Genomic DNA, 26,230 nt, shown 5'->3' on the forward strand with positions numbered 1-26,230 from the left:
GCTCTTGCTCAGGCTGGTTTCGAACTCCTGAGCTCAAACAATCCACCCGCCTCGGCCTCAGAGAGCTAGGATTACAGGCGTGAGCCACCGCACTCGCCGAGTCCAGGTGTTTGACGTTGCAGTGAGCTATGATCATACCACTGTACTCTGGCCTAGGGTGACAGAGGTAGACTCTGTCTCAAAAGAAACAAACAAAAAACAAATGTTGGCAAGAATGTGAAGAAATTGGAACCCTTGTGCGTTGTTGGTAGGAATGGGAATGTAAAATGGTATAGCCACTGTGGAAAACAGTAGGATGATTTCTCAAAAAATTATAAATAGAATCACCATATGATCCAGCCATTCCACTTCTGGGTATATACCCAAAAGAATTGAAAGCAAGGCCTCAGAGAGATATTTATACACCCATATTCATAGCAGTATTATTCATAATAGCTAAAATGTGGAAGCAACCCAACTACCCATCAATAAATGAATGGATAAGCAAAATGTGCTATATACACACAATAGAATATTATTCAGCCTTAAAAAGGAAGGAAAATCTGACACATACTACAACATGGATGCACCTTAAGGGCATCATGCTAAGTAAAATAAGCCAGTTGCAAAAAGACAAATACTGTATGAGTCTATTTATATGAAGTAGTTAGAATAGTCAAAATCATAGAGGCAGAAAGTAGCATAGTGATTGCCAGGGGCTGGGGGAAGAGCGGAATGGAGAGTTACTGTTTCACAGGTATAGAGTTTTAGTTTTGCAAGATGGAAACAGTTCTGGAGATGGATGGTGGTGATAGTTGCACAACATTATGAATATATTTAATACCACTGAACTGTATACTTAAAGATGGTTAAGATAGTAAACTTTGTGTTATATATATTTTACCACAACAAAAAAGCAATAAAAACTTTAAAACCCCCTGGAAATAGATGGTGGTGATGGCTGCACATTATGAATGTAATTAATACCACTGCATTATATACTTAAAATGCTTAAAGTGACAAATTTCATGTTATATTTATTTTAACCTGTATGCATACTAGATGTGTGTGTACTAAAACAACAACACGCACACATATGTACACATATACATACACACCCCACCCCCCAGCTGCTCTGTGAATAGCTCATAGATGGCATGGGAGCCAGAGGGGCTGGAGAGGCTGGGGCTGGGGGAGTGGTGATGATGGCTATGGAGAGCTGTGACAGATTCCTGGTATATTTTCGTGGCTAAACAGATAGGTTTGGGAAATGAATTGAACATGGGGGATAGGGGATGGAGATAGAGAATTTTTCTATTTGGGCCATATAAAGTTGAAGGAGCCTGACAAATTCAAGACTCTGGCACACAGCATACAGGTTGGGATGGAGACCTTTGTTTGAGATTCACAAGCATATAGTGACATTTAAAGTGCCACAGGAAGAGATGTGGGCAGAGAGAAGAGGTGCCAGGATCTGGGCTCCCCAACACTAAAAAGAACCCAGCAAAGGTGGCTGGAAAGGATAGCAGAGAAGAGCAGAAAGGGCAGCAAGTAGAGGGGTTCAGGAGGGGAGAGTGTCTTGGGTGGCAGTGGGGAGCCAACTGCTGGGAGCCCATCAGAGGACCCCTCGATGCCTTGCTGTGGGGAGCAACATGGAAAAACCAGGTGGACAACTCTTTTTCCTCCAACCTCATATTATGAACATTTTTAAGCCTACAGAAAAGTTGAAAGAATTATAGAAGGAACACTCACAAATCTATCACCTGGATTTATAATTAACCCATTACTCCTGGCTATCACACATGCATCTTTCTGTCCATCTGTCCCTCTGTCCATCTATCCATCCATCTTATTTTTTGTTGAAATTCAAAGTATGTTGCAGAGATCAGTATACTTCTCACTAAACACTTCGGCAAGCATATCAATAACTAGAGCTCAGTATTTATTTAAGTTTTCTTTTTAGGTACAATTTACATATAATGAAATGTACCAAGCTTAAATGTTCCAATCAGTGAGCTTTGAGGAGGTGCCAGGGGTCAGTCCTATGGGGGTCGCCAGCCATCTGCGTTGACTGTGGGTGTCATTCGGTGGGAGCCTAGGAGGCAAGGGCCAAGGACTGACGGGGCCTGGAAGGGAACAGAAGCTTGGAGGGGAGAAGAGTGGGGAAGCCAAGGGATGAGCCCTGAGAGTCCCTGGATTTTAAAGAGAGGGTGAGGCAAGTCCAGGGGAGAAACTAGGGGATAAGAGGAGTGTGTGGGGGAGGGTAGAGGAGTTGGCTGATCATGGACAGGGTATATCACAGGGCACAGTGGATAGGGATGCTGTCCAGAGTGGTGTAGGAGGAGTTGAGGGATATTGGGTGGTGGAGAGGCAGATTGTGCCCAGGGATCAGCAAGGAGATGGGTTCTCTCCCTTTCATGGAGCTCCAGGCCAGTGAGGCCTTCCAGCTCCGAGGAGCGATTAGATTCAGCCTCCACAACCCAAATCCTGGCTGCAGATGCTGAGCAGGTTCCCAAGGCCTCCCTCAGGGCTCTGACCTGATAGATTGGCACAGGCCTCCCCTGTGGGCCATGCCTGGCTGGTCCAGCTCTGGGTCAAAGTGCCCCTGTCCTCTGGGACCCTATGGTGCTTGCTCCCTAAGCCTGAGGTCAGCCAGCTGACAGGTGAAGCAGTCCTTTAGCAGACATGGGACAGCAGGGTGCTGAATGAGGCAGGTGATGTGTCCATTGCTGTGGCAGTGTGAGGGCCCAGGCCAGCCCTGACTCCCTCCTCTGGTCTACCCTTCTTGTCCAGGGGTTACAGGGGGATATGTTCCTCCTATGGAGACCTGGCCAGTGACTCATAGCTCAGAAAGGCATATAGTCACGCTGGCCAGTGGGGCCCTCCCAGGAGCCTCTGGCTTTGGCTTCAGTAGGGAGGGCTCCTTTATGAGCTGTTTCTGTGATGTTTCAACTTGTACCAAAATGGAAAGCATGAATGCGGCACCAGGCATGATGTCAGTGCTGAGTGATCCGGCACACTGAATGCCTGCTCTCCCAGGGAGGGCTGGGGCTCAGAGGCAGGCCACTGCACTCCACAGGAAAGAGGCTAAGTGATGTCTGCAACCCCCCTTCTTCCTTGCTGGTGGGGTCGAGGGGGGAGTGGGATGAGAATGTGTTACTGCTGGGGGCCCTCAAAGCTTCCTGACAGCCATGGGGGTGACAGTGAAGCAGGCTGCACCCCAGGAGCAGTCTCTGGGGCCAGATATGGCAAGCAAGGCTGGATCCCACTGTCTGGGGCTGAGACACAGGGTGATAGGTCTTAGTGTGACCAGTGTGCCTGCAGGAAAGATGTAGAAGCTCTTCCCAGAACTGCCCTCATTGCACTCCTTGCACCAGAGCCCAGTGGAGGGAGCAGCAGGGAGTGGCCATTGCAGACAGATCATGTCTACCCATTCAGCTGTGGTCCATAGGGCCCCAGCCTGGTCCCCAGGCCTCTGGATCCTTGATGGACAGTGCTGCCTTAGCTGCCCTTCTTCACATTGAACCGTATGAGCAGCTGGGAAAGACTCTTCTCAGGGAGATAATCCTCTCAGAGTCACAGAGCTCACAGGCCTTGCCTTTCCAGATCCCCAGCAGGCCCCCGGAAGCATGAGCAATGCCTCCCTATGAAGCCATTTACCTGTAGCTTCTGCTTCCTCCACCTCCCAAATCACTTCTTGACCCTGCATGCCACACTGAGCTTCCCATCCTTACTGGGACCCAAGCCCCCACTGGCCAGGGTGCATGGGCTTCCATGAAGGTCCCTGCCAGCCCTTGGAGATGGCAGCATAGGCTTCCTTGCTGGCAAGGGTCAGCTTGATCAAAGCGGGTACCTGGCAGAGCTATCCACCTTAGGGTAGCCCTGGGATGTCCACCCAGTCCACCTCTGGCTTCTGGGACATGAGTCTTGTGGTTGGTAGCCTGCCCATCTCCTGGCCATGTGCCAGGTTAGGTTCGTGGACAGCAAGACCCTAAGAGAGGTTTCCTGTCACAGTGATAAAAGGCCAGTCCCTCTCATTGTAATGGGCAGCCAGCTTGGAGGGTGCCTAGGAACCACAGGGAACCTTCAGGGCTCAGCCTCCTGACAAGGAGGCATCACAGTGTACAGGTAAGGAAGGGTATAACTGCTGCCCGTCCCAAGGCCAAGGGAGTCTGCCGCAGGACTGTCCACGTCCATCCAGCCTGGCAGGTGGGCTGGGGGTGCACAGCCATCGTCTCTTTCCCTGTGCAGTGGACAGCCTCCATCCCCCTGCATGGGGGTAGGGACCTTGGAGTAGGGAGGAAGAGGCTGAAGATGTGCCCCTCCCAGCAAACTCCTGGGGATCTGTGGGGGAGGCAAAGAGAGGGAAGTTTTTTTTTTTTTTTTTGAGACAGAGTCTCACTCTTTTGCCTGGGCTAGAGTGAGTGCCATGGCGTCAGCCTAGCTCACAGCAACCTCACACTCCTGGGCTCAAGCAATCCTCCTGCCTCAGCCTCCCGAGTAGCTGGGACTACAGGCTTGCGCCACCATGCCCGGCTAATTTTTTTCTATATATTTTTAGTTGACCGATTAATTTATTTTCTATTTTTAGTACAGACAGGGTCTTGCTCTTGCTCAGGCTTGTTTCGAACTCCTGAGCTCAAACAATCCGCCCACCTCGGCCTCCCAGAGTGCTAGGATTACAGGCGTGAGCCACCGTGCCCGGCCGAGAGGGAAGTCTTGCTGGGTTCAGAGAGCTCCCTCAGCCATGTCCTCCTTGGGAGACCTGCATGCTGGACCCGAGCCTGGGAGGAGCTGTGGGGAGGGCATGGTGAAGGCTCCTCACCGTCTGAAAGAGGCTGGATAGAAATAGCTGTGCCCATCTGGGCGATGAGTCACTGAGGGGTGTTTCATCCTTTCTCAGAGAGGTTCTATTTTAAGTGGGATGCCTGTGACACAGCCTGTGTGACGGGGGCTGGAGAAAAGAAAGTTCTGGTAGTGAGTGCAGGAGTTTTAGCATGTGCCTTTGTTCAGCCCTATCCAGAACCCAAGGGAAGGTTACCCCAAAGCCCCAGGATAAGGATCCTCACCGCCTCAGATCCTGCTTCCCAGGAAGTCTCACCTCAGGGCATGCTGCAGCCCACAGGTGATGATAGAGATGGGATCTTGGGTGTGGGTTGCGTGTCCACCACAGGAACTGAGTTTGTGGTTGCCAGCCTGGGCCAGAGGCTGGGCCTCCTCTTAGGCGGCTAATCCCTTCCCAGGGTCCCTCTCAGGATGAATAGAAATGGCCTGGCCTTGGGAACTTCCACTTTGATGGGAGTGAGCCCCTCCCTGCCAAGAAGGACCTTTCTTTTTTTTTTGAGACAGAGTCTCACTCTGTTGCCTGGGCTGGAGTACCATGGCATCAGCCTAGCTCACAGCAAAGCAACCTCAAACTCCTGGGCTCAAGCGATCCTCCTGCCTCAGCCTCCCAAGTAGCTGGGACTACAGGCATGTGCCACCCATGCCTGGCTAATTTTTTATATATATAGTTTTAGTTGTCCAGATAATTTCTTTCTAGTAGAGATGGGGTCTCGCTCTTGTTCAGGCTGGTCTCGAACTCCTGAGCTCAAATGGCCCGCCTCAGCCTCCCAGAGTGCTAGGATTACAGGCGTGAGCTACCACGCCTGGCCCAAGAAGGACCTTTCTAAAGCGGTCTTTAGACTAGGTCCCAGGAACTGAAACTGTGGCTTTCTCTGCCCAAACAGAAAAAGCTGCACTGGATCTTAAAAAGCATCTGAGTGGGTTAACAGTTCCCTGCTGAAGAGATGGCTTCACACCTCAGTGCTTTGGCACAACTGTTATTAGAGTTTCTAGAGCTGGGCTTGGTCTTTGGGGGTGCTTGGCCAGTGTTTTCAGGGGTGACTTCCAGACCCCTGACTTGGCTTGCATGAAGCTGAGTGTTCTTCGGAAGAGGCGGGGCTGCAGAAGGCACTAGGCTCCAGGCTGTGGATCAGGCACTGGGCAGGGCTGTTAGGGCCAGTCTTGCCAGCAGCAACACTTCCTTGCCAGGTAACCACAAGAACATGTCGCTGAAACATCTCAAATCTTAGTTTTCTCTAGTGTGAGGACAAAATGAGAGAATACCTATGAACATGCCCTATGTGGTGCTTGGCACAAAGGGGTGCCCACAAATGTGAAGTGTTCTCTCCCTTCTTGGATGCTGTACTTGGATTGCTGGGGCAAGACACCTGAGCCCAGGCTCCCCAACTGGCAAGTCAGCCTGTAGCAGCAGTGCTGCCCTGGGGCCTCAAGACAGAGAGCAGGGCTGGAGGCACCCTGAGGGTTAGCAAAAGGGGCCTTCTGCCCCAGGGATGAAACTGGACCTTTCTCTGGTGATAACTGGCCCACCAGGGTACATTCACAGCCTCTGGGTGCAACCATAGACAGGGGAACAGCCTTGGTGTCCAGCCTTGGCTCTGCTCGACGATGAGGAGGCCCAAAATCTCATGCGCCTCCTTGTGGGAGTTGTGCCCTGCAATACTAAGTTGTCAGGATTCATCCCACAAGCGAGCCTCTCTGGGATAAGCCCTGCTCTGTGCCACACATTGTGCACGGCCCTGAGAACACCCTGTCAACAGGGTGGTTGGGGGACAAGAAACACCCAGTAAACAAGTTAGCATACACTGTGGGAAAGCATAAGATCTGTGAAGAATGTAAGCTGAGGGGTGTTAGACTGTGGATGGGCGGAGGCCCTGGTGGGGAAGTGATACCCGATCTGAGACCTGCACTGCCAGATGGATCGAGGGGCAGAGAGAACGGTGAATGCAAAGGCCCTTGCAGACATGAGCTCAGAGGACCGCTGAGTGGAACAGAAGGCCAGGGTGTCTGGGGTGAGATAGCCAATGGGAGATGGCGGGAAAAGTGGCCAGAGAGAGGGGTGGGCTGGGGTGGATCATTTGGCCGTGGTAAGGAGTTCCCATAGTGTGATAGGGATCCACTTCGAGGGGTTTAAGCCTATAAGTGATATGCTCTGATTTACTTGTGGGCTTTTTGGAGAAAAAAATATTGGCTCATGTAACCAGAAGTCCAAGGGTAGACTTAAAGCATAGCTAAATCCAGGGAATTCAATGAAGTCATCAGATATGCTCCTTTTTTCCTTTTCTTGACTTCAATTCTTACCATCTGTTGACTTCATTCCTAGTACCTGTCTGCATTTTGGGACAGAAGGCTGGTGACCACTCCAAGGCTACATCCTGCTGACTAGTAATCCAAAAAGAAAAGAAAAAAGACCCTCTCCCTGCTGTTCATTTACCTAATATCACGGAGAGCTCTAATTGGCCCCGTTTGCCAGGTCACATGCCCATCCCTGCACCGGGCTCATGACAGAGAGAAACTACATGTTTATCACATGAATAGTATGCGTCTTGTTTGTTCCGGAGGCATGAATTATCCCATTTTCTTTAAAAATGTCTTCCTTAAGAATAAAAAAGAGCGTATTTCATTCTACTTACATCAGTCACTTACATTGCATTACTTTGCAATTACTTATTTTGTGCTCAAGATTTTTCATTCTTGAGATTGCGCGTAGGCACTGCTCTGGGGCCTCCTGATTTACGTTTAAAAGATCACTCTGGCTGCTGTGTGAAAATGGCCTGAAATGGGAAGCAGGGGAAGGAGCATGACCAGTTGAAGGCTATTGGGGTCATCCATCTGGGAGGACAGCAGCACAGAATGGTGAGGGGGATGTGAAGATGGCATGATGTACATAGACCCTGAGGTATAGCCATTGGATGCTGGGGAGTACTCTCAAGGGGGAGGACTCTCAAGCAGGAGCATCTGGCAGGCCATGAGTTGATGGTTGGGGGTGGGCAGGAGAGTGTGGGACTGCCTCTGCACTGCCCTACATGCCTGGCAGCTCCTAGAGGGCAGAGGAATGCCACCTGTCCTTCACCCCTGCCCCCTGGCAGCCTAGAAACACCTGAGCAGGGCTTGATGTTCCTGCCTATGCTAGGAGTCAGCCCTGGCTGCTATGTGGCCTGCACTGGCCTGGGCCATGAGCACTGACCACCCTGCTGACTATTTTGCTTCTCTCTTCAGGTGAAGGAGTGGCTCTGTCTGAACTGTCAGATGCAGAGGGCTCTGGGAATGGACATGACCACTGCGCCTCGCTCCAAGAGCCAGCAGCAGCTGCACTCCCCAGCCCTGTCTCCTGCCCACTCCCCAGCCAAACAGCCTCTGGGGAAGCCAGAGCAAGACAGATCTCAGGGTCCAGTGGGACCACAGCCTGGCCCCCGCCAGGCTGAGACAGCCAGGGCCACCTCAGTGCCAGGGCCTGCCCAAGCAGCTGCCCCTCCGGAGGTGGGGAGGGTGTCTCCTCAGCCCCCTCTCCCCTCCAAGCCTTCCACAGCTGAGCCCAGGCCACCTGCAGGAGAGGCCCTGGCCAAAAGTGCCACTGCAGTGCCCTCTGGGGTTGGTGCTGCCGAGCAGACCCAGGAGGGCCTCACTGGTAAGCTCTTCGGCCTCGGCGCATCACTGCTGACACAGGCGAGCACGCTCATGTCTGTGCAGCCCGAGGCTGAACCTCAAGGCCAGCCTGCCCCCAGCAAGGGGCCACCCAAGATCGTCTTCAGTGATGCCAGCAAAGAGGCTGGCCCAAGACCCCCAGGCTCAGGGCCCAGGCCTGGGCCAGCACCTGGAGCCAAAACTGAGCCTGGGGCTAGAACAGGTCTTGGATCAGGGCCTGGAGCCCTGCCGAAAACTGGGGGGACAATCAGTCCTAAACATGGCAGAGCAGAACATCAGGCAGCATCCAAGGCTACTGCCAAGCCAAAGACCATGCCGAAGGAAAGGGCTACCTGCCCACTGTGCCAAGCTGAGCTCAACGTGGGCAGCAAGGGCCCAGCCAACTATAACACCTGCACCACCTGCAAGCTCCAGGTGTGCAACCTGTGTGGCTTCAACCCAACACCCCACCTGGTGGAGGTAAGAGAGCTAGACTAAGCCTGCTCCCTTGAGCCTTGATGAGGTGCCAATACCTGGGGTAATGAGGGGCATGGGAACCAGAAAGGGCTGCAGAGTATTGGGTTTACGGCAGTCACAGAGCTGCCCCTACACAGCTGATGCTGCAGAGGGGTTGTGCTCCCTTTCCTGTCCCTACTTCAGGCCCTAGTCCTTCCACTGGGAGAACTAACGGGCACAGTGGGTAGGGGCAATTGTGCCTACTGCCTCTGACCAGTTGACTAGTGCTCTGAGGCTAATTCCAGAGGCAGCCAGGCTCAAGAGGCCCTGAGATGGCCTCCCCATTTTCAGCTACCATGGACATGGCCCTGATGAAAGAAACCAACCTCCCCTGCTCAGGTAGGGAGAACCTGAGGTCCCACCTTGCCCTTGATCTGTGATTCTCAGATTGAAGAGTTGAAGGGTCATGAGACAGAGGGCTGTGCCCCATGTCCAGGGTGGGTTAGGAGGCTTTGTCACAGTAGGGCAGGCCATGTCCCACTGCCCAGGCTGTAGTCCAGCCAGCTGGTATCCACCCTCCATCCTCCCTTCTGAGGTCATGAGTGTTGATGTCTACTTGTCAAAGCCACAGCCCTTGGTCTACATATTTTCCCCTCCTAGAAAATATGTGGACCTGAGCCTGGGCTCTCCTTGGGGCTGTTTGTGGGGATGACCAGAGATACTCCTCTTACCCATATAAAAGTTCGAGGGAGAGCTGGGGCCAGTCTCCCTGTAGTCCCTGCTCCAGATAAGGGCACTGGGCACTGTGCAGAGCCAGGTGGAAGGGAGCAAGAGGTCTAGTGTTAGACCCTGTGTTCTCCTGAAGCTTGTAGCCCAGCCTAGAAGGCTCAGAAGGGTGAAGTACCCTTCTAGACTTCCTAGGCTTGGAGTCTGCTTCTGCTCCTCCTTCTACCCCCTTACCCACTCTCCACTACCCAGGTCCACCCATGTGAACCCCACGTGGTGGCCTTGGGCATAGCTGTGTCTCCTTCCTTAGAGTGCCCTCAGGGTCTGCGATTAGCTCATCTTGACAGATGAATGTGTTTCCCAGCTATGTCATGTCAGGAGACATTCAAGCCAAGGCCCCTGCCTCCTGCACACAGGCAGCTACCTGAGCCCTTTGGGCTCTTGGGCTGGGTCATGCATGGCTGATGTTGGGCTGACGGCTGTGTGTGGAGTACAAACCACCACTGGCCAGGATAGGACAAGAGAGGAGAGCATGGTGTTGCCATGGTCGCTGTGGCACCTCGTTCTGACTTCCCTTGGGCTGGGCCTCCATGGAAGCTCCTATGGGAGCCCTGTGTGACTAGGAAGACTGCTTTGGCTACCAAAGGCCATGCTTTCCAATGTGCAGGGAGCGGCAGCTCTGAGCAAGACGAGTGACCTCCTCACGTGACACCCATGTTGTTCTCCAGGCCCCACACTGCCACCTCTCCAACCTCTAGGTCCAGTGGCTCACTGGAGGACAGTTTGCCTAGCTAGCTGGGTTGGGGGATGCACCAAGGGGTTACCAGAGGACCAGGGATAAGTCACCATAAGACCAGGAAACCCCAGCTGGCTGCTTTGCCCAGAGATCTCTAGGCATAAGCTCACTGCCAGGCTAGTGGGGCACTCTGACACTGAGGGACTGTGAGCCCCATTGGACTCCTGAGTTGGCCTGGCCTGGAGGACTCTTGTCCCAAGAGGCCTTCCAGCCCACATTTCCTCATTAAGCAGAATGTGCATAGAGGGAAGGAAGAAACTGTCTCTCTCTAGGAGCATAAACATTCCTGACAACTCCTTTTGGCAGCCCCGGGGGCAGGCCACAGGAAGTGCTGATTTGACCCAAACAGCAGTGTTTCAGTCACATGCTGACTGTAGATGGGACATCTGGATTCTTATCTAGGTCTCTCATTAGCTGCTTGGTCTGGCTTTCCTGGACCCCAGAACTTCTGTCTCTCCATGGCCAGTGTTTCCCTTTCCCCAACCCCACCATGGCCTGCTGTCTCTATGTCCTGCCCCACTACCACCTCCTTGGCCAGGACTATCCTTGTCTCTGCAGGGTCTGATAGGTCCCATGGGCCAGAAAGCAAAGCTGATGGGCATCCTGGTCCTATCTCTTCCCCAACCCAGGCCTTCTGCTTCCCTGCCTGCAGCTCCTGATAGCAGTCAATGGGTGGCAAGCCTCTCTAACCCCTTTCTCCTCATGGCTCTGCCTATCAATGCTACTGTCCCCAGATTTCCCAGGGCTGCTCTAAGAAAAGTGTGGACAGGAAGCCATGATGCTCCTTCCCCTGGTTCCTGCACCACACCACCATCGACCACCAGAGATGCAGGCTAGCAGCCCAGGGTCATCCTTAACTCCTCTTCTCTCCCCTCTGCATCTACCCATGGACCAAGCCCTGCCAGCTCTGCCTCCCCGCTGTCACAAGAATTTGGCCTCTGCTCTCCCTCCCACAGCCACAGCCTTAGTCCTCTCTTCCTTGTCCTTTGTTTACCCATGCAATGACCAAAACCTTCTTGAGGCATCACCTGCTTTGGGTCTTGCAAGGGGCTGGTGGGGAGCGGGAGGAGCTGGTGCTTGATGTGGTCCCCATCCCTCCCCGCAGCATTGCTTTTCTTCACCAAGACCCCCAACCAGGCCATGGCTATCTTTGATCTCACCTCAGCAAACGGCCACTTGGTGTTCTGAGCAATGTTGTGCTTCCCTGTGACCTACTTTGTGTGTTCTTGGTTAGAGGCTTCTAATTTTTCAGGTGCCTGAGACACCTGCCTTGGGAGTGAGGTGGCAGGGCCCGTAGGTCCTTCTCTAGGTCCTAGGGGTAGGTCTGCTGTGGCTGTCTCTCCCCACACCTTACTTGGCCAAGGCCAGCCTGCCAGGCTCCGAGTGACTATGCTGTGTCTGTGTACAGTGTAGGCCGAGGGACCAGTATCTGCATGCACACTGGGGGCCTGCAGGAGGGAGGGACCCACTCACAGCTCCCCACGGGCCTATTAGACCTCCTGGGGCGCCACCTGAGGCCAGAGCCAACCATCGGGGCCAACAGGTTAGGAGTTTTCCCCAATAGGTTGGAAATTTTCCTCAACATCTCTGAGCTGTAAAAATCTTTTTCCTTCTTTCTGGATAGGGAATCCAGAGCATACAATAGAGGAGGCAGTAAAACTGGATCCCTTTTCCATTTGAAACTTCCTCTGAAAGAAATAACCATAGTGCTATTTAGTGAGTCATTTCATAATTAACAGTTGTCGATTCCAATTTTTTTAACCTATTTATCTTTTTGAAGGATAATAGTACCCTCTGGCTTAATTTTTAATTGACTTTTAGTTCAAAATAGAGTTTGTGAAGAAATCAGTGGAATTGGAATTGTTACAGTAACATTAGCAGTTTCTTATCTCATTATAATTGCCAACATTCCAGCTGTGCCCTTGAGAAGTCGAGCCTCCCTGGGCAAAGGGCCTGGCACATGGATATGTGAGGCTGGACTTGGCTTATCGGGGCAGAAGCTGCGGCAGGGGCATCAGACAGCAGCTACCTCTGCTCCCGACCTGCCTCAGGCTGCCTCTGGGGGTAGTGATCTCAGGGAGCTCTGTCACCTCCCATGTACTCCCTCTTAGGTTTCTGTGAGAACCAGGTGAGATGCTGCAGCTCAGATGCTTATGCAAGGCCTGACACAGTCAGCTCTCGAGCCAGGAACACAGGTGTCCTAAAGGAGAGTCTCTGTGTGAGGAAAGAAGAGTCTCTACAAGCCACTGACTGTCTGGGTGTGAATGGACCCTATGACTAGTGCAAGCTCTTGGTGTCATAAGGGATGCCCCACAGGGAATGAACACATTTGGTGCTGGGGCATGAAGGCAGCGCAGCTCAGCCACAAGGGCACATACTGGAGACACCAGGGAGGATTCCTTCAATGGGAGGCAGAAGCCCAGAAAGGAGGAGCTTAGACACAGCCAGGGATAGGGTAGGGTAGGGTCGCAGACTCAGGAGAGGAAAGGCAACACCAGTGATGGCCACGCCTGTGGACCAGTGTCCAAGTCTTGGGCCCTTTATCTCTGGGCATCCTTTTCTCTAGAGTTCTCATTCACTGGCCCCTGGTCTGGCTGTCAGGGCCAAGAGCATGTAGGGCCAGGCAGCTGGCCATAGGGTATCGATTGGAATGATATCACCATAGCCAGACTGGCTCACAAGCCAGTTCCACAAATAAAGAGACCGTGTGGACTGCAGGCTCATTCAGACAATGACAGACAGTTAAGGGAGAATGTCCAGCATCCAGCTCAGCCTCATTAGGCTGCCCTGGTCACCCATAAGGCACACTGGCCAGTGGTCCCAGAAGGCAGTGGGTCTCACCTGCCTGTAGGGCACCCCACTGAACCTCTCAGTCAACTCACTTCCCCTTCCTCACCCTAAACCACCGAGCTCCATCTAATGGCATGCACACCTGCGTCTTCCACCTTTAGGTAATGATTGTCTGTGGGGGATTTGTGCCTTCCTGCCCTGGAAAGGAACTGGCCAGAGGGAGGCGAGGCAGAAGTGGTCATCAGAGCCTCCCATCGTCCATCCCCTGCCTACTTGCCAAAGAGGCCCGGCAGAGGGGCAAGCAGGCAGCACTTACCCCAGGATAGGCTGGCTTGGGCTGGGTGAGGCAGAGAATGACAGAGAATGTGCAAGTGAATGAATAAATGAGAGAATAAACACTGAAGTGAGGGAATGAATGAATGAACAAGAGAGTGTAGGAACAAAGGAATGAAAGATCAGGGGTGGGAGTTCCTAGGGGGCACATCGGGGTTGGGGGAGGTGAGAATAGAGTGAATAAAAGAATTGGGACCCCAGCAACTGTGTCCCAACCCAGAAGGCTTGGGAAGGGCCTCCAGCAGCCAGGCCAACTATTTATTTTTAGCTCTTGCTTCACATACCTCCTCTGCCTGCCCTCCCTTCCTCACTGCCTACTATAGCAAAGCCAGGCGCAAGAGGGCCTGCCAGGCAACCTGCAACCTGGCTGCCTCCATGAATAAGCATGTGAAGGAGCAAAGCCCCAGGGAGAATGTGACTACAGGTAACATACTCTGCTGAGGACTGGGCCTCTGGGCTCAGGTAAGCAGGCCTCTGTAGGGGTTGGCTGTGAGCACTTGGAATTGGGTCAAGACCACCCTTCCAAGGTGCCTTTGCTTCATTTAGACTGTTGCATCCGGGAAGGGGCCTGTAGGCTAGAGGTGGGGTCAGGGGTTTGCCAAGCCACCAAGGTGGGCCAGGGCCAATGACGAAACTTTGAGAGGGCTAACCTGGGATGGATATGCACAGGGCCCCAGAGTGGAGTCAGGGCAGCATTGTCTTAAGCCAGCCTGCTGTCTGGGCCTAGATCCTAACCCCATGATGCCTAACCCCCCTAGGGCTGGGGTGGGGCTGTTTGCTCATTTCCAGAATGTTCTCTTGGCCTCTGCCTACAACCCTGCCATCTCTCCAGGGTCTTTTTGCCATCTCACAGTCCTCCCTTACATAGGGGGATTTTCATTGTGTCCCCAGGTGATGCTGGGAGCACGTGGGCTAGGATTTCTGGATCAGGCCCTATGTTCTCCCGTACCCTGTCCATCTAGGGCCTGGTCTCAACCTGTCCAGTGTTCTCCCTAGGCACCTCTCAGGGTGGCCCCTGCCAAGCCAAGTGAGCCTAAGGTCCAGCCAGTGGCCAGTACTTGTTGCCTCATAGGGGTCTGTGTGGAGGACACATGAGCATCAGGTAAAGTTCAAGGGAATCAGAAGTGGTACTAGGGCTGGGCCCTGCAGGGAACAGGATGAGTACATGTCGGGCTTCTTAAAGGTCCCCTCCACAGCTAGGCTGCACTGCCCCATCCGTCTGCCTGGGACCTGTGCATGGCGTTGGGCCTCAGGGAAGAGCAGAAGCTCCAGTATCAGGGAAGCAGTCTCAAGACACTGAGAATCAAGCTTGTGGAGCAAGCCTATCCCCCAACACACACCAAGGTCCTGCCACTTGTCCAACCTGGTCTCTGCTGAGGCCCAGAGCAGAGATGTGGAGCATGGCTCTGTGAGCAGAAAACCAGAATCACTGACATATTATTTGCCATGTTGGCCTGAGGATGCCAGGCTGAGGACAGGCACTCTCGGGATACCAGATTTCCAAGGCTCTACCAGGTGGGCTAGGGTCTGCCTTGGGCCCAGAAGCAATGAGTGAGGTGAGGGTGCTGAGGCTGTTAGCCCACCTGGGGCTGCCAAGGGTTACCTCCTTTTCATGTCCCCTGGCTCTGTGACTTGGTGATTCTTATAATGGCCCATCCCAGTGGTAGAGCTGCTAGTGGGAACCTGTGTGTCTGGGCACCCAGGATGAATAGCAGCGGGAAGGAAGGTGTGCCAAGGCTCTGCACTCATGGGTTGAGATCAAGCACAGGTATTGGTGGGGCCCTGCTCTGCCCTGCACTGTAACCCTCATTCCCCACCCCACTGCATGGACTAGGGCAGGGCCTCAAATCCTGCCAAGGAGGAGGACTAACTCTGGAGGAGGCTCCTGGGAGACATGCCCCCATCAGCCTCAGACCTACTGCAGAAAGCACCCACTCGGGGCTCAAAGTACCCAAACCCCAACGCTGTATAGGCAGCTAGGGCTGGGGGACTTGGATTTGGCTTCTGGTGTTCTGGGGGCTTCACCATTGATACCCGTGTCATACTTGTAATGACCTGTTTGGGGCTGTGGGCTCCAGGAAGGCTGCATGTCAATCCCTGTCTGTCAGTTTGTCTGTCTGTCTTAGTCATGACTGTCTTTAGCCGCCAGCCCTGGGCCTGAAACAGAGTGGATGACCCTGAGAGCAGTGGACTGATGGTCAAGAATTTGATTTCAGCCCAACTCTGGAAGGAGCAGGGCCCCTGGCCCAAGGGCCACCACACACAGGCCCCATCAGAGGAACAGTCCAGAGCCCTGGGGGCAGGAAAAGGCCTTAGAAAAGGTGACCTGGGCTGGGGGTGTGAGCAGGAAGGACTGCTCAGCCCCTGTCCCCTCACCAAACAGGGCTTCTCCCAGGCAAGCCTCCCCTGGCCCTGGCATCTGCACCCTGCCCAACCCAGCCCTTACTTGGGAAAGGTGTGGGAAAGGATGGTGTCAGACCTGAGAGCTAGGCAGCAGGGGAAGGGCAGTGCATATCTGGATGCCAACCTATTCTGCAGGGGCTCTCAACTACCAGACTCCATACCAGCCCACTAGGGGCTGATCGCTTCCTGAGGTCAAGACCGCAGCTTCCCCTTGTGCTTGGGACCAGACCCTCCCATGCCCCGTGGTTTTCCCCCTTTTCTGGCCATGTGAAAAGTTATCTATAGGTTAAGGGAGGTACCTTTCTTTTTGGTTTATTTGCATTTTGACTTTGTATATGTCCACCTTAAGGATAGGGAAGTTTACCATTTGGAGGCAATAAGTCGATCAGTCTTTTACTACTTATGCCTTTGATGTCATTCTTTGAAAGACTTTCTTCTCTCTAAGGTTACAGAAATCATCATGGAAATATTCTTTGAGTACTATAGTATCTGTGATTTTCATCAACCCCTTCTCCTATTTCCTTGCAGAAAACAGAGTGGCTCTGTCTGAACTGCCAAACTAAGCGGCTGCTGGAGGGCGGTCTGGGAGAGCCGACCCCCATGCCTCTGCCCACCTCACAGCAGTCCCCTGCAGGGGCCCCTCACCGTGCAGCTGGAACAGCCCCTCTGAAGCAGAAAGACCCACAGGGGATGGGCCAGCCATCAGGCCCCTTACCTGCCAAGGCCAGCCCCCTACCCACCAAGGCCAGCCCTCTGCCTACCAAGGGCAGCCCCCAGGCCAAGCCCCTCAAGGCCTCTGAACCCAGCAAGACCCCAAGCAGTGCCCAGGAAAAGAAGACAGGAGTCCCTGCTAAAGCTGAGCCCATGCCGAAGCCACCTCCAGAGGCTACCCCACCCCCTGGGACTCCTAAAGTAAAGAGTGGGGGGAAGAAGTCTGAACCTGCCACCCCTGTTGTCAAGGCTGTTCCAGAAGCTCCCAAGGGTGGGGAGTCAGAGGTCAGTCCCATTCATTTCTCAGGGACCCTAGCTTTCAGATGGGACAGTCTGTGGAAAGGCTTGCTTCCCTGGGGGGCTGAGGATGTAGGCCTGGGATAGGCCCCTTTGGGCCACAGAAGAGGGCAAGGATGCCCCAGCAGAAGGAAAGCCTAGATGAGGTTCTGGCAGGCTTGGAGACTGAGAGTTTGAGATTGGTCCTGTGTCTGGCACCTTGCTGGATGCTTTGCTGGGTTTTGATACTCTTTGATCTAGTAAAGTTTCTCTTGGAAGACCTAGGGCTGCTTGGGGCTTGCCAGGAACCTGCAAGTTATTCGAGGCCAGAGAGGTAGGGTGGGTGGTGGGCCCTGCCTCGGGGCCCTGGGATTAACAGGGAAGGCTGGGCTCCCACCACGAGCTGTCTGCCAGGGAAGTCAGTGTCTGCTTCTCACCCTGCTGCAGGAATTAGTGGGCAAGCCTTACTCTCAGGACGTGTCTCGGAGCCCACAGAGCCTCAGCGACACAGGCTATTCCTCCGACGGCGTCTCCAGCTCCCAGAGTGAGATCACAGGAGTTGTGCAGCATGAGGTGGAACAGCTGGACAGTGCAGGGGTGACGGGGCCACACCCTCCCAGCCCCTCAGAGATCCACAAGGTGGGGAGTAGCATGCAGCCTTTGCTGGAGGCGCCAATCCTGGCCCCCAGTGGTGAGCGGAGCAAGCCACCGTGCAGCAGCACTGGTGAGGAGCAGACGCGGCGGCCGCACTCCTTGTCCGTCACACCTGAGGCCTTTGACTCTGAGGAGGAGCTGGAGGATATCCTGGAGGAAGAGGAAGACTCTCTCAATTGGGGGCGCCGGAAGGAGCAGCGGGACACAGCCGAGTCCTCAGATGACTTTGGCAGCCAGCTGAGGCATGACTATGTGGAAGACAGCAGTGAGGGCGGCCTGTCCCCTCTTCCACCCCAGCCCCCAGCCCGGGCAGCAGAACTGACTGATGAGGAGTTCATGCGACGGCAGATCCTAGAGATGAGTGCTGAGGAAGACAACCTGGAGGAGGATGACACTGCCACCTCCGGGCGTGGCCTGGCCAAACATGGCACCCAGAAGGGTGGCCCTAGGCCCAGGCCTGAGCCTAGCCAAGAACCAGGAGCACTGCCCAAGAGGCGCCTGCCCCACAATGCCACCACAGGCTACGAGGAGCTGCTCTCTGAGGAAGGTCCAGCAGAGGCCACTGGTGGCAGTGGGGCCCTGCAGGGAGGGCTCCGCCGCTTCAAGACCATTGAGCTCAACAGCACGGGCAGCTATGGCCATGAGCTAGACCTGGGCCAAGGCCCTGACCCCAGCCTGGACCGGGAGCCCGAGCTGGAGATGGAGAGCCTGACAGGCTCCCCTGAGGACCGCTCCCGTGGTGAGCACTCCTCTACACTGCCTGCCTCCACACCCAGCTACACGTCAGGCACCTCTCCCACCTCCCTGTCCTCCCTAGAGGAGGACAGTGACAGCAGCCCCAGCCGCCGGCAGCGGCTAGAAGAAGCGAAGCAGCAGCGCAAGGCCCGGCACCGCTCTCACGGGCCCCTGCTGCCCACCATCGAGGACTCCTCAGAGGAGGAGGAGCTGCGGGAGGAAGAGGAGCTGCTGCGTGAGCAGGAGAAGATGCGGGAGGTGGAGCAGCAGCGCATCCGTAGCACCGCCCGCAAGACCCGGCGAGACAAGGAAGAACTGCGGGCTCAGAGGCGGCGCGAGCGCTCCAAAACGCCACCCAGTAACTTGTCGCCCATTGAGGACGCCTCCCCTACGGAGGAGCTGAGGCAGGCAGCTGAGATGGAGGAGCTACACCGCTCCTCCTGCTCTGAGTACTCGCCCACGCCCTCCCTTGACTCTGAGGCTGAGGCCCTGGATAGTGGCCCTAGCCGGCTCTACAAGTCGGGCAGTGAGTACAACCTGCCCACCTTCATGTCCCTCTATTCACCGACTGAGACGCCTTCGGGCAGCTCCACCACTCCCAGTTCTGTTCGGCCCCTCAAGAGCGCCGAGGAGGCCTATGAGGAGATGATGAGAAAAGCCGAGCTGCTCCAGCGGCAACAGGGCCAGGTCGCAGGGGCCCGGGGGCCCCCTGGTGGCCCCTCTCAGCCCACAGGCCCCCAGGGCCAGGGCTCCTTTGAATACCAAGGTGCCCCAGACGCTGACTATGGCCGGACTGCTCAGCCTGCGTCAGAGGGCACACCGGCCAGCCTGGAAGCAGCTGTGTACGAGGAGATTCTTCAGACATCACAGAGCATAGTTCGCATGCGGCAGGCCTCCTCACGGGACCTGGCTTTTGCTGAGGAAAAGAAGAAGGAGAAGCAGTTTCTGAATGCTGAGAGTGCATACATGGACCCAATGAAGCAAAATGGTGGCCCACTCACCCCTGGTACCAGTCCCACCCAGCTTGCTGCCCCTGTGTCCTTCTCCACCTGCACCTCCTCAGACAGCAGTGGGGGCCGAGTTATTCCTGATGTCCGCGTCACTCAGCATTTTGCAAAGGATCCTCAGGAACCCCTCAAGCTGCACAGCTCTCCTGTCTCCCCCAGCCCGGCCTCCAAGGAGGTAGGCACATCCTTCTCCCATGGCCCTGGGACTCCAGCCACCACAGCTGTGGCTCCTGGTCCAGCTGGCCTGCCACGAGGGTATATGACTCCGACCTCCCCGGCAGGCTCTGAGCGGAGTCCTTCACCATCTTCCACAGGCCACAGCTATGGACAGACCCCAACCACTGCAAACTACGGGTCCCAAACTGAGGAGCTACCCAAGGCCCCCTGTGGCCCTGCTGCAGGTGGACGGGCTGCCAGAGAGAAGCCTCTGAGTGGGAGTGACAGCGAGGGTGCCACTCCCCAGCCTTCTCGGGCATATTCCTACTTTGCAGGCTCTAGCCCACCTCTCTCCCCATCCTCCCCCTCAGAGAGTCCCACATTCTCCCTTGGCAAGCTGGGCCCAAGGGCCACAGCAGAGTTCTCTACACAGACACCAAGCCCAACCCCTGCCTCAGACATGCCACGAAGTCCTGGCGCCTCCACCCCAACACCCATGGTAGCCCAGGGCACACAAACACCACACCGACCCAGCACGCCTCGCCTGGTGTGGCAGCAGTCCTCGCAGGAGCCTCCCTTTATGGTCATCACGCTAGCATCAGATGCCTCTAGCCAGACCAGGATGGTACATGCCAGTGCCTCCACCTCCCCGCTGTGCTCACCTACCGACACCCAGCCCACCACCCATAGTTATAGCCAGACCACACCTCCAAGTGTCTCTCAGCTGCCCCCAGAGCCACCTGGGCCATCTGGCTTCCCACGAGTGCCCAGTGCAGGTGCAGATGGGGCCCTGGCACTATATGGCTGGGGCGCCCTCCCTGCTGAGAACATCTCCCTGTGCCGGATCTCCTCTGTCCCTGGAACGTCTAGGGTTGAGCCAGGCCCCAGGCCCCCTGGCAGTGCAGTCGTAGACCTCCGCACAGCTGGTAAGCCCACGCCCATCATCCTCACTGACCAGGGCATGGACTTGACCTCTCTTGCCGTGGAAGCGAGGAAGTATGGACTGGCCTTGGATCCAATCCCAGGACGGCAGTCGACTGCTGTGCAGCCCTTGGTTATCAACCTCAACGCCCAGGAGCAGACCCATGCCTTCCTTAGCACCGCCACCACCGTGAGCATCACCATGGCCTCGTCTGTGCTCATGGCTCAGCAAAAGCAGCCTGTGGTCTATGGAGACCCCTTCCAGAGCCGCCTCGACTTTGGCCAGGGTGCGGGCAGCCCTGTGTGCCTGGCCCAGGTCAAGCAGGTAGAGCAGGCTGTCCAGACAACCCCATACCGAGGAGGGCCCCGGGGAAGACCCAGGGAGGCCAAGTTTGCCAGGTATAACCTGCCCAACCAGGTAGTACCTCTGGCCAGAAGGGATGTTTTGATCACTCAGATGGGTACCACCCAGAGTGTTGGCCTCAAGCCAGGCCCAGTGCCAGAGCCTGCTGCTGAGGCCCACCGGGCCACCCCTGCAGAGCTGCGGTCACATGCTCTGCCAGGTGCCAGGAAGCCACACACAGTGGTGGTGCAGATGGGAGAGGGCACAGCAGGCACTGTGACCACATTGCTCCCAGAGGAGCCGGTGGGTGCCCTGGACCTCACTGGGATGAGGCCTGAGAGCCAGCTGGCATGCTGTGACATGGTCTACAAGTTCCCCTTTGGTAGTAGCTGCACTGGCACCTTCCACCCTGCCCATAGCATGCCTGAGAAGAGCATGGCAGATGCTGCCTCTCCTGGCCAAGTCAGTGGCCCCTTCTATGGTCCCCGGGACCCTGAGCCTCCCGAGCCCCCCACCTACCGGGCACAGGGGGTAGTGGGGCCTGGGCCCCTTGAGGAGCAGAGGCCGTACCTACAGGGCCTCCCTGGAAGGCTGTACTCTTCCATGTCTGACACCAATTTGGCTGAGGCTGGCCTCAACTACCACGCCCACCGGATTGGGCAGCTCTTCCAGGGCCCTGGACGAGACTCGGCTGTGGACCTCAGCTCACTGAAGCATTCCTACAGTCTGGGCTTTGCAGACGGACACTACCTAGGGCAAGGCTTGCAATATGGCTCATTCACGGACCTGCGTCATCCTACAGATCTTTTGACTCACCCGCTTCCCATGCGGCGTTATAGTTCAGTGTCGAACATCTATTCAGACCACAGGTATGGTCAGCGGGGAGATGCAGTTGGCTTCCAGGAGGCCAGCCTGGCCCAGTACAGTGCCACCACGGCCCGTGAAATCAGCCGTATGTGTGCTGCCCTCAACTCCATGGACCAGTATGGTGGGCGGCATGGCAGTGGCGGTAGTGGTCCTGACCTTGTTCAATACCAGCCTCAGCACAGGCCTGGGATCAGTGCTCCTCAGGGTCTGGCTCCCCTCAGACCTGGACTCCTTGGTAATCCCACTTTCCCAGAGGGCCACCCGAGTCCTGGGAACTTGGCCCAGTATGGGCCTGCAGCAGGCCAGGGAACAGCAGTCAGACAGCTGCTGCCATCCACAGCTACTGTGCGCGCAGCTGATGGCATGATCTACTCAACTATCAACACCCCAATTGCCGCAACATTACCCATCACCACCCAGCCTGCCTCAGTATTGCGGCCCATGGTGCGTGGTGGCATGTACAGGCCTTATGCGTCTGGCGGAGTCACAGCTGTGCCACTTACCAGCCTGACACGTGTGCCCATGATTGCCCCCCGGGTACCTCTGGGGCCCACAGGGCCTTATCGATATCACACACCAAGTAGATTCCCCGTTGCTTCCAGTGTCCCACCTGCTGAGGGGCCTGTCTACCTGGGAAAACCTGCAGCTGCCAAGGCCCCAGGGGCTGGGGGCCCATCAAGGCCAGAGCTGCCAGCAGGGGCTGCACGGGAAGAGTCTCTTTCCACAACCACCCCTGCTGCTGTCAAGGAGGCTGCAGGAGCCCCAGCCCCCTCCCCATTAACTGCCCAGAAGCCACCAGGAGATGCTGCTCCTGGGGGTGGCAGTGGGGCCCTCAGCCGGCCAGGGCTTGAGAAGGAGGAAGCATCACAGGAGGAGAGACAGCGGAAGCAGCAGGAGCAGCTGCTACAGCTGGAGCGGGAGCGGGTGGAGTTGGAGAAGCTGCGACAGCTGCGGCTGCAAGAGGAGCTAGAGCGGGAGCGTGTGGAGCTGCAGAGGCACCGTGAGGAAGAGCAGCTGCTAGTGCAGCGGGAGTTGCAGGAGCTGCAGACCATCAAGCATCATGTGCTGCAGCAGCAGCAAGAGGAACGCCAGGCTCAGTTTGCACTGCAGCGGGAGCAGCTAGCACAGCAGCGTCTGCAGCTGGAGCAGATCCAGCAGCTACAGCAGCAGCTGCAGCAGCAGCTAGAGGAGCAGAAGCAGCGGCAGAAGCCCTTCCCTGCGGCTTGTGAGGCACCCAGCCGGGGGCCTCCCCCAGCAGCCACCGAGCTGGCCCAGAACGGCCAGTACTGGCCCCCGCTGACACATACAGCCTTCATTGCTGTGGCCGGGCCTGAGGGGCCTGGGCAGCCTCGTGAGCCTGTGCTGCACCGGGGTCTCCCCAGCTCTGCCTCAGACATGTCGCTGCAAACTGAGGAGCAGTGGGAGGCAGTCCGCAGTGGCATCAAGAAGCGGCACTCCATGCCACGCCTGCGGGATGCCTGTGAGCCAGAGTCGGGGCCTGAGCCCTGTGTGATCAGGAGGATTGCAGACAGCAGTGTGCAGACAGACGATGAGGACGGGGAGAGCCGCTACTTCCTGAGCCGGCGGCGCCGGGCACGGCGGAGTGCTGACTGCAGCGTGCAGACGGACGATGAGGACAGCGCCGAGTGGGAGCAGCCGGTGCGTCGCCGTAGATCCCGTCTTTCCCGCCACTCCGACTCGGGCTCTGACAGCAAGCATGATGCCATTGCCTCGTCATCCACTGCCACCGCCACTGCGAGGGCCATGAGCAGTGTGGGCATCCAGACCATCAGTGACTGCTCCGTGCAGACGGAGCCTGATCAGCTGCCAAGGGTCTCTCCAGCCATCCACATCACAGCTGCCACTGACCCCAAGGTGGAGATCGTCAGGTACATATCAGCACCAGAGAAGACTGGGCGTGGGGAGAGCCTGGCCTGTCAGACGGAGCCAGATGGGCAGGCCCAGGGTGTGGTCGGGCCGCAGCTTGTAGGGCCAACTGCCATCAGCCCCTACCTGCCTGGCATCCAGATCGTCACCCCAGGGCCGCTGGGCAGGTTTGAAAAAAAGAAGCCGGATCCCCTGGAGATCGGGTACCAGGCCCACCTGCCCCCGGAGTCTCTTTCACAGCTTGTGAGCCGCCAGCCTCCCAAGTCCCCCCAGGTCCTCTACTCACCAGTCTCGCCCCTGTCCCCACACCGGCTCCTGGACACCTCCTTTGCTTCCAGTGAGAGGCTGAACAAGGCTCACGTGAGTCCCCAGAAGCACTTCACGGCTGACAGCGCTCTTCGCCAGCAGACGCTGCCTCGCCCCATGAAGACCCTGCAGCGGTCCTTGTCTGACCCTAAGCCCCTCAGCCCCACCGCCGAGGAGTCTGCCAAAGAGAGGTTCTCCCTCTACCAGCACCAGGGGGGACTGGGTAGCCAGGTATGGGCACAGGGGCTGGTCCAGGGTGGGACAGGGGTCTCTGCCTAGCCTGAGGGGCCGCCACAGGGAGGGGCTTCTCCTGGGGTGGGAGTGGAGTCACCTTTGACTCCAGAGGCCCAGGGGAAGGAGCCAAGGAACAGACCCTCCTTGATGCACATCTGATAGAGCCCGCAACCTGGCAGGGCCAGCCTGGGCAGATCCAGACACACAGGGCCCCCACAGCCATCCAGCCAGACACCCCACTAAAAACTTCAGCCTCTCCCAAGCACTGTCCCTTCATCCCTCCATGCCTAGTCCAGCCCCTGCCACCTCCCCTTCAGGCCTGTTCCATTCTTCCAGTCTGGGCCCCTCCCATTCCAAACCTCATCTATGGATGTTTCCTGAGAAAATGAGTAACATATATTTAGCTGGGCTGCTCCCCACTTCCCAGCCCTGGCCTGGCTTCCGTTGCCCCACAGGAAGTCCAAACCCCATGGCCTAGCTGTCTGCCTCGGTGTGTTCCCCAGGGCCCCTACCTGGCCCTCAGTAAATCTGTTTACATACCTGTCTGCTTTCCTAGATAGGAGCTCCTGGAGCATAAACTTACCCATGGCTGTGGCTTTAGTTGCCAGTGATATACAGGGACTGTGAGAGGTGGCCTGGCCATGGGCTTCAGTGGAAATGAGGATAGAGGGTTGCATGGGCCTGATGCCAAGGACTGAGTGCCGGCCTGAGGAGGGTGGGCTTTTTCTGAAGGCTCTGGGAGCCCCTGGAGGTTTTAGGCATGTGAGATAGGACAAGATGGATATTTTGGAAAGCTTCCTGGGCAGAATGTGGCCAATGGTCTGAAGGTAGAGACCTGGGAGAGGAGGTAGGAGCCTGAGGCATTATGAAGTATATTTGCCCATTTTCTTGGTATGAAGCAGAGAGGGAAAAGTGGGGCATCAGAGCGGGGCTGTGAAGGTGATAAGCTTGGAGCCCTGGTGGGTGCAGGCCAGATAGGGTTGGGGATGGGATCAGGAGTCTGGGCTGGCAGGAGGCACAGGTCAGAGAGGCAGGGTGGTCCTGGCTCTAGGCACAGAGGTCCCATGGGCTGGCCATGTGGGGCCAGGCCATGATGGTCACTCATGATGTGTGGCCAAAATAAGAAAAGACAGACAACAGAGTGAGGAGTTCAAAAAGCTAAATTTTTTCCATTAAAGGCCCACCCTTTTGTTCTGAGAATTTGGGACACACTATCATTTTTTTAACGACATATGGGGAAAGTAGGTGGGAGGTTTTTATGCAGTTACCTAGCAAGGTAAAAAGTAAGTATCCTGATGTTGGTCCCCAGTATATTTTGGGGATTTGGGTGGTTCATGAAACCCAAAAGTGTTGGGCATGCTGGGAAGGCTAGGAGCTACAGATAAAGGGAGCAGCCAGAATGAACTGTCTGGCAATGCGGACTTCAGGCAATGTAGAGCATCGAGGGTGGGTAAGGAGGATGCCATGGTGGGCACTTTTAGGGAAGCTTGGCCAGGAAGCCACACTGCTGGAGACAGGGCTAGGGAGGATCTAGAGGTGCACTAGTGGGCACAGAGAGCAGCTGGTTGACAGGGGTGTGGAGGGAGCTGGGGGCCGGGCTAAGAGTGCAGCCCAGAGGGTTTGGCAGAGGGTGGTGCAGGGCACTAGAGAAGGAGGGTGAGCAGGCAGCTGAGGAGCATATCATTTTAGAGAGGAATTAGGGCAGGAAGCAGAAAAAGATTCAGAGCCTGTGACAGCTGACACACAGTGAGCATATGCCCCTTCCCAGGATCCTCTAGAGAGACTGGTGGGCCCACAACCCATTCTACTCCACTCCTCCTGTCTGTGCCCTACACTGCCGTCTGCCCTGATCAGCTGCTAGGACTTAAACCCACAGCCACGCCTGTTCTCTCCTTACCTCAGAGGGTGGAAGCCCACTAGAGATGTGCAGGGATTCTCAAAGCCATGTGTGCTAGGCCAGTACTGGAAACCTGTACAGAAGGAACTCTGCCCCTTCCCTACTCTCCCACTGTCCAGAGTTTGGGAAGGAGCAGGCCTGTTAAATGATCACAGACCTTCCCTCCATAGCAAAGAAACCAAGGCCAGTGGGTGGGCAGGGTAGGCCTTGAGGCTGCCTGGTAAATCAGGGCACCAACAGTGCGGAGCCCAGCTCCCACCCCAGCCCAGACCTGGGTTCTTCTACCC

At 55.9% G+C, this 26,230-nt stretch overlaps 1 protein-coding gene across 1 annotated transcript in view; it reads left to right on the forward strand.

Annotated features, from left to right (window-relative positions):
• Window positions 1–26,230, forward strand: part of BSN (bassoon presynaptic cytomatrix protein) — a 99,144-nt gene that overhangs the window by 68,428 nt on the left and 4,486 nt on the right. Inside the window, exons 4-6 of the mRNA XM_012637983.1 lie at window positions 8,041–8,925; window positions 16,478–16,945; window positions 17,384–24,043. Of these exons, the coding sequence (XP_012493437.1) occupies window positions 8,041–8,925; window positions 16,478–16,945; window positions 17,384–24,043 (8,013 nt within the window). The remainder of the gene's footprint in view (window positions 1–8,040; window positions 8,926–16,477; window positions 16,946–17,383; window positions 24,044–26,230) is intronic.

Source organism: Propithecus coquereli, unplaced genomic scaffold, assembly GCF_000956105.1.
Source record: "Propithecus coquereli isolate 6110/MARCELLA unplaced genomic scaffold, Pcoq_1.0 Scaffold1, whole genome shotgun sequence".
NCBI lineage: Eukaryota > Metazoa > Chordata > Mammalia > Primates > Indriidae > Propithecus > Propithecus coquereli.